Here is a 16,646-nt window from a genome sequence, read left to right on the forward strand (position 1 = left end):
GACTGCAAAGTGCCCTGGCTGCTGTGCCTCCCAAGACAGCCAGCGTTGCTTCTGGCTGGCTGCTGAAGTGACTTCCTTGCAGTGACATACGAGATAAATAGGTAACCGAAAATACTCTTAGATAAGGGCTCAGATTAACAGGCTGGTATCAGGTAATTTTCTGCAATTTTAATCTTTGGCACCTTGAGTTAAACTTATCCCATATTCTTTTTGCAGTAGATAGTATGGCTTATGGTTTTCTGGGGGAATTTATTGATTTCTGATAGGTGGGATGGGATAAATGGTGTCTAAAGCTTTCTGGTGTAATTCCTTGTGCATGTAAAGGTACAGGCCCTCTCCTAGCAGTAACTGTGAGCATGTTAGTTTAAGCAATGGGAACAACATGATCACTGTGTGCACTGCTGCCCTCCTTTCAGTCTGGCTATAGCTAGTTGTTTCTTGAGCTCTGCTTGCTAGCAGCCATACAGCTATACCAGTACTTAATGTTCTAGTTTTAGTGAAACCTAGCCCACACAGTTTGAAATGAGTCTCATAGCCACAAAAAGCTGAGGGCTCTAGAATGCCTGTGACAATTTATTTATGAATAGTATCAACTGTTTGCAAGTTTATAAAAATAATTTTTAAAAACGCTATTGTGCTTTTGTGAATTTACTGTGAATTTCTGGAGCTCACTTTCTGTCATCTTTCAAAGGCGCGCTTAATTTGTGTTAGGATACTAAAGTGTTCGTGGTCACAAGATGAGAATTCACTTTACAGCAGTGTGAAAGTCCATCTAGATGGCTTTGTGGGGATTTGGGCACGTGTAAAGGCAATTGTAATAGATGTCTATCAGCTTTTTGGCATGCTCTTCTTCCAGCCAGTTTTTATGATCTCCTTTGTAACTTCAGTTTAGTTATACAAACTGTTTGTCTTTCAGCATCAACATATCATCAGCCAAACCGAATCAAGAGGAGGCAGAATATTTGGGACGGCTCCCAGCATCTCATGAATGAACTAACGGAACTCGATAATGCTGGTTCTCCAGAGCCGGTTCTACGGCTCAGAAAGGGACACATGTCTGACTCGACAACAACCCAGGCAGCCTTTGAAGATGACACCTCTGAGCAGAGGCTTCTTTTAGTGGAACCACCTTTGTCTTCTGACCAGGAAAATGTAAGTTATGTGACTGTTAGATTTGCTGGGATAAATTAGTTTTGATGCAAGTTCTTCACTACTTTAAGTTCCAGGACTGCGAACAGAGAATTTACAACCACTTTATGCCTGTTAAATGTAGTAAAACAAGAAGGATGCCAGAAATACTCGGCTGAATGCATGAGAATTTAGGTGACAAGCCTGGGCATAAGTGTAAGTTCAGCAGCTTTGTGTTGCGTTTTCTTGCCTCCAAGAATGGAGGTCATACTAGTTTGCTCTCTGCTGAGACGCTGCTTATATCAACAGATCTTTGTTCTGCAATTGCCAGGTAATTGCAAGTGAAAGGCGAAGATAATATTGACTCTAGCTGAATACAATCTGAACCTTGGCTAATTGCTGTCCTCTTGGGGATTAGGGCAGAAAAATCTGCTTGCAAGCAATCTTATTGGAGGAATGACTGGATTAAACCAAAACTCCACAGTGCTTACTATCTTGTCTCAGTAGCCAATAACAGACTTCTAAGGAGAGTACAAGGATGGAGAAGCATGCAGTGTTACTCCCAAGGATGCTTTCCTAGCAAGCAATAGGATGTTTGCAGATTTTCTGAGCCAGTGGCAATGTTTTTGAATTTCTGGTGCATGAACCGTTGGACAATTTAGTAGCCACAGCATCCTGTGGAAAGGCATTCCACAGCTTAATGAAATGTTGTAGGAAGGCATTGTCTGAGTGTTGGACAGAAGTACCTTCTGGTTAGAGAGTTTCAGAACTGTAATTGGTGCTTCTCCCAGGATATATACAGGTTAGTATCAGGTCAGTTAAGTAGAAGAGGCATTCATCTTAGGCTTACTATTAAATTTATTGTGGCTTAAGGAGCTGACAGTATCGGTTTAGTTACAGCAACTGTGTGCTGTTTAGCCAGCAGCAAAAACATGCTGATGCTATGTAACAGTCTTCAAGGCAGAAGAGTTGGGCTGTTGCTGTAATTGCATTTGCCACAGATTCTGGTTGTGTGCATGGACCGCAATCATGGTTTAGTTGTCATGGTAAGTCTGTATTCGGCTGTCTTAACGTTACTAGTCTGAGAGCCCTTACTGAATGGAGCTTAAGGTGTCTGTGTAATGAAAGTCAGGTATTTATGGCCAAGAAGCTGAGTCAATGATTGTACAGTGCAATAACTTCTACAGACCATTCTCAATATCATGATAAAAGGAAATAAACAGTCTTTCTTTGTATTATGCGGAAAGTCATAAAATGTATAATATGCAAAGTGTTAGTCAATAGTTGAATTTGCTAAGGTTAGAAAGGAAAAGTTGAGTTGTGTTAGCAGCTATCTTGAACAGATACATTTCTCTGACCAAGTGTTTGGTATCATTCTTTGTGAAGTCCGTTTTCATTCTTCTCTCTGACTTTCCTGGTTGAATAATGAGTTACCTGAAGATGGAATAGACAAAAGTAAAAGTGCAGTCTGCAATTCACTCTGTACATTTGCTTAGCTAAATATAAATTATTTCAATGAGTAAGTATTCTTTTTTTTTAGAATCTGAAGAAAAGGGTTGAAGTACTTTTATTCTCTCCTCTCATTTTTCAGACATTCTTAGTATGATTTTGTCCTTATGACAAAAGTACATGCAGCTTTTGTTTTAGTTCACTAAGAATATTTAGCTTTGTTTGTTGTCTTCCCTCTTTTCCCAGTCTCTTAAAATGCTGCTGCAGAAATTTTTTGCCTCTTGGACCTGGCTGTTCTGTCTTGAACTGCAACATTTTCTCTGCCCTTTATGGCCTAAATTTTATTTATATATATTTATATGTATATACATATATTTTTTCAACTTAAAGTTGTATTCCTGTTCTTGGTGATTTCTTGTTTTTAAAACTGTATCTTTTAGACTTTTTCCTTTTAAAAAACTGCATACTTGATGCTTCAGATGGAGCATCCCAAAACTCTCTTCTGTGAAGCGTACCAATGTTAGCTTGCCAAATGGCCTTTATTATCTGACATACTTCAGTGTTCCAAATAATCTGGAAAATGCATTGTGCTATGTATCTTCCTCTCCTCAAAAGCCTCAGCACAGCTGTTACTCAGAAGCATTGATATACAACCTAGGATTTACTTTTTCCACTCCCCTGTACATTTTGGTGATGTGAAACTCTTGTAGAAAGGACTTCAAAAAGATGATTTCTTCTGGTTTTAAAGAGGCTCTTGTTTAGATAACAGGACTATAAGGTTACTGCTCTGCTGTAGATGGAATAGTAATCCAGGCACATAAGCTAAATACAGCCTTACAAAAGGACTCAAGTGGTGCCCAATATATTAGTATTTTAATTGCCAAATACCTTCTGCTTCAGTATGGTTGCAGCAATCTAGGAATTCCTATCCTGGTGAAGGAGAGTGGATGAGAGCTATGTAGTATATTCATCAGAACATCATTGTATTTTACTAGGCTTTTACACTTACCTACTTATGACAAGCTAACGATACTGGCTTTCTTTAATACTGCAGGTGTATATTAACCGTTAGGATATTGCCTTAAAATGTACTGGGTGTAAAGCTTGAGGCACTAATGTAAAATACTTGTGTTTTTGTCCTGTGATAAAATTATATTGTTTCCTTTTTCTGTTGCTTGTGTGCTGAGTGTTGATCCTGTTAGGCTATTTATTTCGCTGCAGCTCTGTTATTTTTATTAAATCCACCACAAACTCTCCTACAGGATTCCATTTCTTCTGCCTACTTGCATATTCACTTTGTACTCCACTCGTAGGAGGAAACTATAAGAGCTCATAAGAGGTAGTAACTGCTTCTAATGAATTATTTTAGTAGTTTTTCCTTAGAAAAGGAGGCTTATGGATGTACGTCATGTGTTTTGTGCAGAATTACTTTTGTACCTCCTCCACTGCTTGCAATGTCTATTTATAATTTGATGGTCCAAAATATTGGCCCTCTTTAGAGTGAAGCATCTTTATGGAAAAAAATGTATGTGGTCTTAAGAATTCTGATGTAGTCCTAAAAGCTTTTCTTGAGGTCTTGGTACCAGCAGATGTACCTAGGTGGTTTCATAGCTGTGAACTAAAATAGTATTAAAGATTCGGTTTCCTGCAAATTGTGGTATTCACAGAGAACATGTAGCAAAGATTTATCACTGTACTGAGCATGCCTACCCAAAACAATAGTAAAATAGCTGCATCCTTTTACCAGTGCTGTTAATCTGCCAGTTTTACAGTGATGCTTACAAGAAAATATGGATCATATAAAATTAATATTCTTTACACAAGAACCTCTTAGTCTCCTTCATCCATAGCTCTGTTCTCTCCTAGAGTGCTTATGTATTCATAGATCATCTGTTCTTTGAAACTGATACTTGAACCGGGGGTAAACTTGTCACTAACTTGTTCATGGAATTAGTGTAGTGCAGATGAGTGGTGTATGCTCTGTACCTTTGAGAAATAGTGACTCTGTATCTGAATGGGAAGGATTTGGTGGTGAGAAGAGGATCAGGCAAGCTGCAGTAGGTCTTCTCTTCCTTTCAGCAATACAAACTCTTTGCATGTGCTGTGTATGTGTGCAACTAAAGCATTTTTCAGCAGGTGTTTCCCTCTTGTCGCATGCTGGATTGTCTAGCCTTCCTGACAGCATCTTTTCTCCTTTCCTAGTGTGTGTCTCAACTGCCTGCATAATTCCAGCAGTGATAGTTCCTAAAGAGATCCCTCTTACTGTGGCTTTGTTACACTGATGTAATCAAATATGGGTGACTTTTTATAACCTGATGAATGGGCTCTTTATGCAGCCCTAGAAACCTGTGCTTGAGTTTCTCCTTTTCTGCTATAATCTGTCAGTGACAGGAGGTCAACAGAAGACCCATTTTCTCTGCCTTTATTCCATCCATCAGGCTTTCATGTTCCTCAACATTGCTCCCTTTCAGGCAGTTGGGCTGTGTTGTGCAGTTGTGCTGTGCAGCACAGAAATGTGCCCTTGAAGTTGGGACACAATGCCCTGAAGTGTTTGATAACAAACAGTAAGGGTTTGGGAAGAGGTACGCATTAGCTCTCAAATCATCTAAATGGGCAGAAGAAACTTGGGCAAATACTCATCTGGATTGCTTCTCAGGGAGCATGGGTTTTGACTTCAAGTGGCACTTACTTGACCCCTGACAAATTCACGGTACCAGCATGTGGCTACAGGAGCCTTTCCAGGGTGTAAAGACTGAAGTGATGTGAAGGAGGAAGACAGAAGGATATATCAGGTTTTCCAGGTATTAAAGAAAAGGTTTAGAATAATTGGAAGGTGTGCAAATAGCTTGAGGTTTTAACTTGAATCTCAGAACTTACTCAGAGCCTTTTCTGTTGAATAAGTGTATTATCTACAAAAATAGTTTCAGTTAGTGACAAAACCATGCATGCATATTCATGGGATTGTTAACTTGTCTTTATGATGGATGCTAGTTGAGTGAAAATGATTCAGATAGTCTTGCAGGCCAAAGCTAGTCTTAAAGAGTAGTCTTTTGGAACTTACATTCATAAATTTTGACTGTCTTAACTTTTTTTTTCCTTTATAGACTTGCTTGCAAGTTTGCTCAGTGTGAAACCACTTTATTTTCCGTCTAAGCATTTCACTGTTAAGATTAAAAATTTAGCTGCTGCTTCTGCCTTTGCTTTCTTCCTGCATTGTGTTATAGGTTTTATTGTTAGAGATTGTATTATGACTGTGTATGGGAGAGGCGTGGCATAACAAAATTTGAGATACTACCAAAATGTGCTTCTTTCAAAGCACATCATAGTCAAAATTTCTCATTCTGCAGATTTCTTTGACTTATCATGTATGTCCATTTTTGCAACCCTTGGGAAGGAATGCTATTTGAAAGCACGTGAATTGGCATTTTATTTCAGGTCAGAAGATCTTAACTTCTGAAAGCTCCTTCAGTTGCTGTTCTAAGCACTGGAAGTAATGCTTATTTTACTCACTGCTAGTCACTGAAACAAGTACTTGAATCTAGTATCTGTCCCCACCAATATGCCCTTTTTTTGTACAGCAAAACACTTTTGCATGAGCAGAGTATCTGAGTATTCCTGTTTGAACAGCATGAAGACATGCGATGCGTCTGTGGAGGTAGTTTCCAGGCACCACAGGCTCGAATTGGTTGGATGCTGATATATCCTTCACTGAGAGTTACTAATGGGCTAGGTTTATTAATGGGCTTTTAGAGCTTCAATGCCGGCAGGGGGAAAAGAAATAGAAATGTTGACTTGGTCAACCATGAGTATACAGGTTTCTGCCCAGAAGGCTGGTAACATGGGAAACAGCCATGACCATGTACGTGCCCGCCCTGTCTCTCAGAAAACTCTCCCGAGTTGTTGAGAAGGTTGCAGTAGGTTATGCTAGATGGGTTCAACTGTCTCCTTTAAGTCTGGGGAGCCTAAGCTCTACGAGAGGGGGAGTCCTGGTGCTCTGCTGAGTTTGCTGCCTGTCAGCTGGGATTGGAACCATTGCTCGTTGTGTTGTGTGTTGAAACTAGGAGAGTGAGGGAGTGGTCTTATTTATAATTCACTGGTACAGCTGCTTTCCTGGACAAAGGTTAGATTCCACAGTTTTTCCCTTTGTTCTCAGGGAGATTGTATCTGCCTGATTTGGGCAGTAATGGGGGAAGTGGCAGCCCTTCAGAGTGATAGAAGAGAAAATAGTATTGTACTGGTGGCTTAAAACCTGCATCTTAAAACCTGATAACTGTTTTAAATTGCTTGACTTTACTTTTCTGTTAAGTTCAGCAATACACTTTCAGTTGTTTTTTTCCCCTGTGTGTTTTTTTTTTCCTGTAAGCCCAGCACACTTGTTTTCTCTTTTCTGCTGTCGGGATTAACATGATAAAGGAGCAGAAAATGACACACGAGAATCCTCTGCAGTAGATATAATTTTTGCAGGCTTTTTTGTGAAGCATGCTGGACATGTGGGCACTGAGCTAGCTGTTTGGTTCATGTCAAGTACTGAGCACTGATAGAAAATCAGTAGTTGCTAGAGCTTATACATTAAACAAACCCTATTCATCTGAAGACATTTAATGAGGAAGCTAGTTTGAATAAGGGTGTGCTTGCTGAAGCCAATGTGACTTCGTCCAGTTTGCTAAACAAGTGTTAAACGTTGGTGCTTGTTTTTAGTAGGTGCCAGGAAGCAGTCACCCCGTGACCAATTGTATAAAACTGTTTCCAAGTGCTTTATTAAATGGAGTGTAGCTTTTATAGGAAGGTGACCCACGAAGGAAAAATACCAAACTCCAGCAAACTCCAATTTAACATTTTGACCAGTAGTCTGCAAGGGTCTTTGGCACAGAGCTAATGAATGACTTTCTTTTTGGTGTTGTGACAGCAAAAAGAGCTTATAGGGTGATGGTGGTTAGCCTTTTTAAACTTTGGTGTGTGTATGTTTACAGCCCTGCCAGATGAAGAGAGAATGTAAACTCTAAATGACAAAGCTGTTTTAAAATAACCTGGTAGGTACAAAAGTTAAAGGATGTCAGGGAAAAGTGCCGTGCTTTTCCAATTAATTACTTCTAATCCAAAGAACATAAGCTGACAAAACTCTGAAAAATGTGCAGCAGCTTTTTAGGAGAAATTGCATGGCACCGCCTATCACTGGTTTCCCCTTTCAAAAGGCCAGTTGGTAAAAGGTCAGCTGATGGAATGGGCACACAGGAGTTGCTGAAGAAAGCAATCTGGATAATGGGGGGAAAAAAAATGTTACCGGACTGAGATCAGAAAAAAATAGCCTTTTTTAATATAGCCTTCAACATATCTTGGCCATTATGCTCAATGCTCTCGAGTTACTGAATCTGGCACGTTGCCCCAAGAAACATTAAATGACTTGAATATCATGTTAAACACTATTAATCATTCATCCGATGAGATCAAGATAAACAAGAGCAAGATCTCCAAGTTCATGTCTAGACTTTGTGACTTCAGTTTAATATAGGAGATAACAGTGGTATTGTAAAAGAGGCAATGTATGTTATCTAACTTTATTTTAAGAAGAGAATTGTATACAAGTACTGAGTTGTATAATGTCCCATGACTGAATCTTACTCAAAGCGTTTGCTTTTTTTTAGTTGTCTTGCTCGTGATACAATGGTGTGCTCATACTGAGGCAGGGTTCTGTCTGGACACAGATGAAGAAGAGAGCAGGGGAGCATTGATCAGCTGCTGAACGAAGCAACAGGAACTTTAAAACAGATTCAGACAGCATTGTGCCTTGGAAACTCCTGTGATAGTAGTTTTAGGGCACCAGTGACATCTCAGTAATGAGCTGGCATCACAAACAATTGAGCTTTGAGACATGTTTTTTCATTAGCTCCAGACCTTAATACCCGCATGCTAAGGTATGCACGCAGCCCTCGAGTAACTGAGGGGTGACTTTGTCTGAAGAGGAATCTGTCACAGTAGAGTTCTTCTGTTTCCAGGGTCTTGGTGACTTGTATTGCTGATGAATACGTGCATTTCTGATTCTGCATCACATACTATTTAAAAACAAACAAAAACCCCAAACATGTAAAGCTACCAAAGTTCTCAAAATGCAGTTGTAAAAGCTGCTGGAAGTTTTGGGAATGTAACAGCCTGTGGAAGTGGGTATTAGTTTAATTTTCTGTAAGCCACACTTACCTAGGTTCCTATGATCCTTTCTAACTGGTTAAGAGTACAGGAGGGAGTGGAAACCATCTGGCATCCAACTAATATGTATTGAGCTGAAATGCGGCCATGAATATATTCAACAGAAGGTATTCTGTAGTGGATCTTAGCAAAATGTTGTTGCTGCACTAGCTTGAACTCCTTAAATCTCTTGGTTATCTTGGACCAACTTAATTATCTAATGAGAAGCTCACCGAGCAATTTCTGCCAGATTAATATTGGATCAGCAAATCAACCCAAGGGTCAGAGGAGTGTCAGAAGCAGTGTAATGGAAGATGGAGGTGAGGGGGATCATCACTTTTGATAGAATAAGCTTTTTCAGTTGCTTTAAGTCTGACTTGTTTCAGTTCGCGCACTAATGAACAGATTGGGGTTTTTCTAGCAAAATTAAGTCTAAAGGGGAGGGAGATCAAGAACTTTCTTGTCACCTGTGTAAGGTAGTAGACATGTAAATTCTCAAAGTTTCAGTAAATCTTTAAACTGATGTTAAGAAACTACAGACCTCAGTAAGCTATACTTTTACCACTTGAAGTCTGGAGAAAACAGCTTTCTAAAAAGTAGGTAAAGGGTTTCTGAAGTCTTCTACCACTGCAGCTTGACTTCTGACAGGCTTTCCTGTAGAGAGTGTATTAATAAACAAAGTATCCAGTAACAGTTATGAAGGGGATAGTACAGAAAATGTTAATCTGTGTGAGAAGGATAAGCTGTTGTAGTAGACAAGAAGTATATTGATTTTACCAGAGCAGGTTTTACTATGCTTCTCTGTCTGTAACCAGATCTTTGGCTATGTGAACTGCCTTTTGCAAGGTGTTCAGGCAACAGATTCTCATCCTTAATGTAAATTTTTTTTTTTTAAAAAAAAAAACAACTTCATGTTAGTGCTACAGAAGAATAAAATTTCAATGTTAAAATAAACTTACTTCAGGATAAGCACTGTGCAGTTGAGCTCTTAGTGAGGTTTCTTGCTCTTGTTTCCTCCACTGCTCTAAGTCTTGTTTTTGGTGTTAAGCCTTTTCCATCCCTAGCAAAGTACTTTGAAGTTCTTTTTAGAAGATGATCTGTCTCTGAAAGTGTGCTGCCTCGGCTTACAGACAAAGCAGTATAATCAAATCTAATTTCCACCTTTCTTTTGCCTTCTTGTCCATCACTGCTATCACAAAAAGAATCTGGAAAGCTTCCCAAAGTAAAGTGCATATGGATAAATCAGTAAATCCATTTTCTTCCAACCATTGTCACTTATCCTTCAGTTTTAGTTTATCTTCTGGTTCAATTTATTCAGCTCAGGATGCATTGCATTTATACTTCCGTTACATAATTTATGTATCATTAGGTATCTGCACTATGTTGGTAGGTCTAACACTATGAATTTGCAAAGGTGGTCAGTTTAAAATTGGAAGGATTGCTTAGTATTTCCATAGAAGGAAGTGTCTGGGCCCTCTCAAGTGTAAGTATACAGAAGCCATGATTTTGGATTTGTGTGAAAGACTGATTCTAGTCATTGCTGTGCATGTGTGGCAGAAGGATGACAGCTGATAATTACTCACTCCAAGAAATTGAGGGGTTTTGTTTCAAAATCAAATATTTCCAAATGCTCTAGACTTCACAGAATTACTTTCTTAAAGACTTGCTTCTTTTAAGAGCGTTCTCAACTTTTGACCAAGTTAGACAATGCAAAAAAGCATCTGAAATGTTACTCAACTAGAAATCCTCTTAAGCAACAATCTGGAAGGTACAACGGCAAAAATTATTCTACAAGGACTTGCTTCAGGTTACACCATAGTGCATGAAAAAAGTTTTGTTCTGGGTTAAAGCTTAATGTAAGGTGTCAGGCAAGTGAGATTATTTACCCATTGTTTTCTCCAGTTTTAAAATACTGATTTGGTGGGCAGAATTTACAAGTAGTTGAAAACAGGTCCTAAAGTGTATGCTTGCTTATGTTATGTTCTAGAAGTATTTTTGCATTTCTGATACGGTCAGCCAAAGGAGAGAAAACATGGAAATCAGGAGATACAAAGGAGCTCATCCCATTGGAAACCTTACAATGATAAGCCCTCTGAACAGAGAAGTCATATCATTTTCTTCAGTTGTCTGAAGAATCAAAGGTGAATAGACTCCTTCAGACTTCCAGATGAAAACTGGCGTTGGTGTTGCACTCCAGCTATGTTTCCAGCTTCCAAAAAGTGTAGTTTGCTGTTCTTTCTAATGGCACATGGGAGGAAGGAGTTGAGAGAGGACAGATGTTCCAGAACAGACCTCATTTTTCTTCCTTACCAAGAAAAGGACTAAGAAGCTGAGCTTTAGCTACTTCCTTGAATGCTAATTTTGCAGCTTAATGGCAGGAAGGAGATAGTAAAATCAATTCCATTTTCTGGCAGTAATCTGGACTGTATATATATGATATGAATTCTTTTTATCACTAAAAAGCTCACTAATGATTTGTTTGTAGGCACGTTGCCAAAATGCAAAGATTTTGGACTAGTTCATAAATAGCTGTGCTCTTCGAGCTTTACAGTCTGTTCAAATTAAACCTTCCCATCATTCTAGAAATGTGAGTATGTGGAGAGGGGGAAATGAACATTTTTTTGGCTTTGAGTCACTGGACAGACTGCAATGAATACAGGCTTTGATTCAGTAAGGGAATGGACCTTTTTTCCTTTAGTCCACTCGGTTTTGTAAGTTGAGGATTACTAACTTGATCACTCCGTTCCAGATGGTCATTGTGTGGTGTTGGGGAGAGACTTTTAGGGCAGCTGAAGCCATACCAGTGCTTCTTGTATCAAGTGCATTGGGATGTGGATACCAGCCTTGCTTTTCTAGAAGGGATTTTCTTGGAACCTGAAGATTTCTTTGATTTGTAAGATTACACAGGTTATCATAATGAACATCTAATCCAGACCTTGAGTGAATTATTTATGATATTGAAACTGAGAGCCCTAACAGAAGAGACCCATCAGCAGAGAAGGCCAGTAAAACTGGCAGTGTAGGAAATACATCTTTGAGTGAGAATGAAACCAAATTTGTTTTTTTAATAATATGCTATCTAGCCCAACAGGACTTATGCCTATTTTAGAAGGGTATTAAATGTAATTGCGAGAAAGCCATCAGGAAATACAGATGCTAGAATTAACGGGATAATCTAGGCAGTCAGAGTATATCTACTGCTGCTTTATACTGCTCTAGGGTTTGCCTAAAGCTGATCAGTATTTATATCAATCATTCAATGTAAGGTAAGAATCATATGATATAAAATTGTCCAGACTTGCTCAGAGGTGGTATTGGCTGGAATGATAAATGAAGGTGAGTAGTCAGTAAAAGTGACATGGTTTTGTGTGCAAAGATTCATTTAGTCAATCGAGTTGTTCTAATGTGGACAAACGGGAAGTCATACACAGCATACAAAGGATGTATACTATGTATTATATAGTAGAGATCTGTGTTCTGGATAAACAAAACTGTGTTAAGAATGATGTGTTCAGGGGACCTCTTTGAAAGATGAAGCTTCAATGGCTGCTGCGTTGCTTGTGTCCCAACACCCCATGCTGGTGGGGATATGAGCAAGTAATAGCATGTTATTCCTCCCTCTGGGGTGGGGGAGAAATAAAATTGAAGAGTCTTTATAGCTTTTTTTAGGTTTAAAGAAGTTTTATTTATTAAAAAAATAAAATTTTAAGAGGCTTATTCAGTTTGTTTGTTGATGGAAATAGTTAAGAATGCCTTACTCTAAGGAGAAGTAATGTGTGTAATGTGTGACAAATGCACACCAAGATCTTCTCTTCACTCAAAACTCAGGATGCTGACTTTAGTGTTACTGGTAGTAATTTATTGGTTGTGTGAGATTATATGCTACATTTGCAGTCACTTTAGACTGCATTAGTGATAACGAAATGTTTATCTTGATATGGGAATAGGAAGGAAAGTGTTTAGGTTGTGGTATAGGGGAGGCCAGTCTCCATAGGGCTTGTGGGGCTTTTTTGGCTTGATCATAAGATGTGGTGGCTTTCTACGTCAAGCCTGATGTGTACAAAAGGCTCATTCTCTTTTTTCTGGCTTTTCTTGTTGATTTTCTTGTTGACCTTGGAAGCTGGAGCGTTGAATGGAACCTTTGATGGGCTGTGAGCATTGATGAGCAAACAAGAGTGTGGGACTATTCCATCCCCACCCCAAAAAAAGAAAACTGTTGTGCATCAGATGTTGTGACAAGTCAACATAGGGTAGAAAATTACTATACCAAGTAACTCTTTCCTATATAGTTATTAGTAATGTGTATCAATTGACTGTCTAGGCTCCCTGGTTTTGTTTTTACAGTTCTCTTGGTATGCCTTTGGGATGTTCCATGAGCCATTGATGTGCCCTTGTGGGCAGGAAGGCTGACAGTATCCTGGGGTGCCTTAGGAAGAGTGTGGCCAGCAGGTTGAGAGGGGTTATCCTCCCCCCACTCAGCCCCGGAGTCCTGCCCAGCTCTGGGTTCCCTGGTACAAGAGAGACCTGGAGCTCCTGGAGAGAGTCTGGTGGAGGGCTATGAAAAGGATTAGCAGACTGGAGCGTCTCTTTTTAGGGAGGAAGGGCTGAGAGAGCTGGGCCTGTTTAGCCTGGAGAAAAGAAGGCTGAGAGGGGAGGTTACCAATGTACGCAAATATTTGAGGGGAGGGTGTCAAGGGGATGGGGCTGGACTCTTTTCAATGGAGCCGAGCAACAGGACAAGAGGCAGTGGGCACAAACTGAAAACAAACTGAAACACAGGAAGGTCCTTCTGATTATGAGGAAAAACTTCTTTACTGTGAGGGTGACAGAGCACTGGCACACTTTGCCCTGAGAGGTTGTGAAGCCTCCTTTTCTGGAGATACTCAAAACCCACCTGGACATGATCCTGTGTGACGTGTTCTAGGTGACCCTGCTTGAGCTTGGGGGTTGGATCAGACGATCTCCAGAGGTCTCTTCAACCTCAGCTGTTCTGTGGTATGGATGTTGGGAATTTCTCTTTAATTTTGCTTAAAACTTTGATGTCTGTTATTGCGTTTATTTGATAACTTGCCTTTGCCTAAATGGCAGAAGTAGCTTAGTAGTTTCTAGAATACCTTGAATTTCAGTCAAACGAGTAAATGTCTGTTGCTGGATTATGAGCTGAACAGAAGTTTCAGTTAAACAGAATAGATCTTCAGATTCAAACCAAAAATTGAAGTAAAAGCATTTATAGCAAGGTAAATGGATTCATTTCCTTGCCTTGCTTTTATTGTCTTAAAATGCCAGATATGTTATAGTGGTATTAAGGCAGATGTAGTGGCATTGAAACATAAAATAGGCAGTAATCCTTCCCTGGGGGTGGGTAGACGGCAAGCCTCAGGCTCCATATTGGGGCTTTAATGAGGCATAACTTAGAGGAACATATACTTTCACCAGGTTTGGAAGAAAGCAGTATAAAAGGGATCAGGCATGTGAGTTGTTCTCAGATATATGAAAATGCAATCTCTTTTTGGCTGGTTATTTTGAATTCCTTCCTCATTGCAGGACAAGGAAAGAAAACTTTTTTATTTGCCAACACCTTTAATAATCATAGTCTTGTATGGAAAACAACAACACCTTTCTCTGTTCATTTTCCAAAAAGCATTTTTTTCTTATTTTTCCTCCCCAGAGTTCTGAGGATAATAACCACAATGATGAGTCACCTCAAGAAGAAGAAGGGTTTATGGGCATGTCACCTCTTCTACAAGCCCATCACGCTATGGAGAGAATGGAAGAATTTGTGTGTAAGGTAAGGGCATGTGGAAACTGCCAAAGTAACTTCCTTGTTCAGGAACTTCCAGTGGACAACAGATTATGCGTGCAGCAACACTGCTAATGTGAGAGAGAGCAGGTACACACCATCCCTGAATGTGCATCTCTCGTTATAACTAGTAGCATTACAACTTCCCGTGATCTCAATCTATCATAAATGAATAAACTGTAAAACATGGAACAATAGGGATTATAAAAGACTCTAAAGCTGATTATGCAACTGAGGAGTCTCTCTTGAGAAACACCTGTGAGTGCAAAGCAGAATAAAAGCCTTCTGCTTCCAGTGTTTCTGGTTCAAGGCACTTTCATTTACAAGGTCATTTTTTTCCAGGCTTCTTTAGACTTGCAAATATTTTGCTTTCCTAGCACCGTTTGCATCCATTGTAGAATAAGCTTTGTCCCTGACTCGAATAGAAAATGAGGATGTATTAAAACTATAAGTCAATCCATTGTAGATTTTGTAATTACTGACCTTCGCTCAATTGTTTCTTTTTAAAGCCATGGGGTGTGGTCTATATCAGTCCCTGGACCTCCTTTCTTGGTAAAGGAGGTGCTGTCCCTTCATATATTTGTTCCTACTGGTTTGATGAACTACTTTAATATTTTTACAGAGGGACCCAAGTTACTTGTGGTGTGTTTTCGTCTGCTATGCATCTCTTCTTCTTTTTAGATGCTTTGTTGGGTGGATTGTTTAAAATTAATTCCTTCCGGCTGTTCCTACCTCAATTGAAATCCTTGTTTCATAAAGTAAAACAGTTATTTTTTCTTGCTGAATGTATGTAAGCACCTAGTCTTTAATTGGGATGGTTATTCTGTGTATTTTAGTCTTGCTTTTGTGAAGGAGTGAGGAGACTGGATTTAAAAACTGTAGGCTCTTCATGTTGAAACTGAAATAAGAATGTAGTTTTCTTAAACTTAGTGTTGCAGGATTCTTCAGGCTCGTTCCTGTATTACTAGCCAGACGCCAAATCCAACGAACACTGCAGAAACAACCCCGGTACATAAAGCACTTCCCCGATACCCCTCTGCTTTGTGGTGCTGCTTCTGAAGCCAAACTGAAGACTACATGTATCTTAAGTCACTGAAGCAGCGCTAACAGCCATGCACACTTTTTTCGTTTGGAACCAGCTACAAGAATAGATGTGTGCATTTACATTATCTCTTCCTTTAAAGAAGAAATCTGATGGAGTTGAGAGTCATGGATCTGTTGCCCTAACTGACCTGTCACTGTTCTGGGAGTGTGGGAGAACTTTTTTCCAACTTGGTCAGGGGTTTGGACATTTCTTGCTGGGCTTTTGCCACTTCATGTGTTCTGCCCTATGTTAGTGTTGATAGATAGTCTTTTTACTGGACTGCCCCCAAATGCTAGCAGATACATAGTCAGGTTGTCTTGTGGTTCACAGGACATGTTTTCACTTGTATTTCTTTTTTGGAGAGAGCTAGGTGTAGGCTTCTTCCATTAAATGGAGAGGTTGATATGTGAAAATCTGCTCCATAACTGAATGTGGAAATGAATTAAATGCTTTCCCTTCATTAGCAGTAAAAAATAAAAAAAAAAAAGCCCAATAGATTTATTTTCTGAAGTACTGAAGTGCTTCTGTTTCTGGTGGTGCAGCTCAACTTCAGGATACTGTTTTGGATAGGGAAGTGTGACTTAACAGTTACGTTTCAAGAGTAAAGCCTTTTTCCCAGAGACATCCCATCAAACCCTTTTCAGTTTACTGCACTCCTACATTAACTCTAACACTTCTACTAATACGGGTTTTCTGACTTTGGCCATGCCTTATTTGAACGCAGTTTCCTGCATTTAATCAAAACCTTCTATCCTCTAGGTATGGGAGGGCCGATGGAGAGTCATTCCCCATGATGTTCTACCTGACTGGTTGAAGGACAACGACTACCTGTTGCATGGACACAGACCACCCATGCCTTCCTTCCGGGCTTGTTTCAAGAGTATCTTCAGAATACATACAGAGACTGGTAACATCTGGACACATCTTCTAGGTATTTTCAATTTGCCTTCTTGCTTTGAGAGCAAGATAGAAGGGGGTGTGGGGTGGTCAGCATTATCATTCTGT

General features: G+C 39.6%; 1 protein-coding gene across 2 annotated transcripts in view; it reads left to right on the forward strand.

The window, feature by feature from the left end:
- ADIPOR2 (adiponectin receptor 2) overlaps positions 1-16,646 on the forward strand; it is a 45,659-nt gene that overhangs the window by 21,408 nt on the left and 7,605 nt on the right. For both annotated transcript variants that reach the window (XM_035345864.1, XM_035345857.1), the window contains 3 exons: positions 917-1,152; positions 14,426-14,545; positions 16,401-16,572. In XM_035345864.1, the coding sequence (XP_035201755.1) occupies positions 985-1,152; positions 14,426-14,545; positions 16,401-16,572 (460 nt within the window). In that variant the 5' untranslated portion in view covers positions 917-984. The remainder of the gene's footprint in view (positions 1-916; positions 1,153-14,425; positions 14,546-16,400; positions 16,573-16,646) is intronic.

This window comes from Oxyura jamaicensis, chromosome 1 (assembly GCF_011077185.1).
Source record: "Oxyura jamaicensis isolate SHBP4307 breed ruddy duck chromosome 1, BPBGC_Ojam_1.0, whole genome shotgun sequence".
NCBI lineage: Eukaryota > Metazoa > Chordata > Aves > Anseriformes > Anatidae > Oxyura > Oxyura jamaicensis.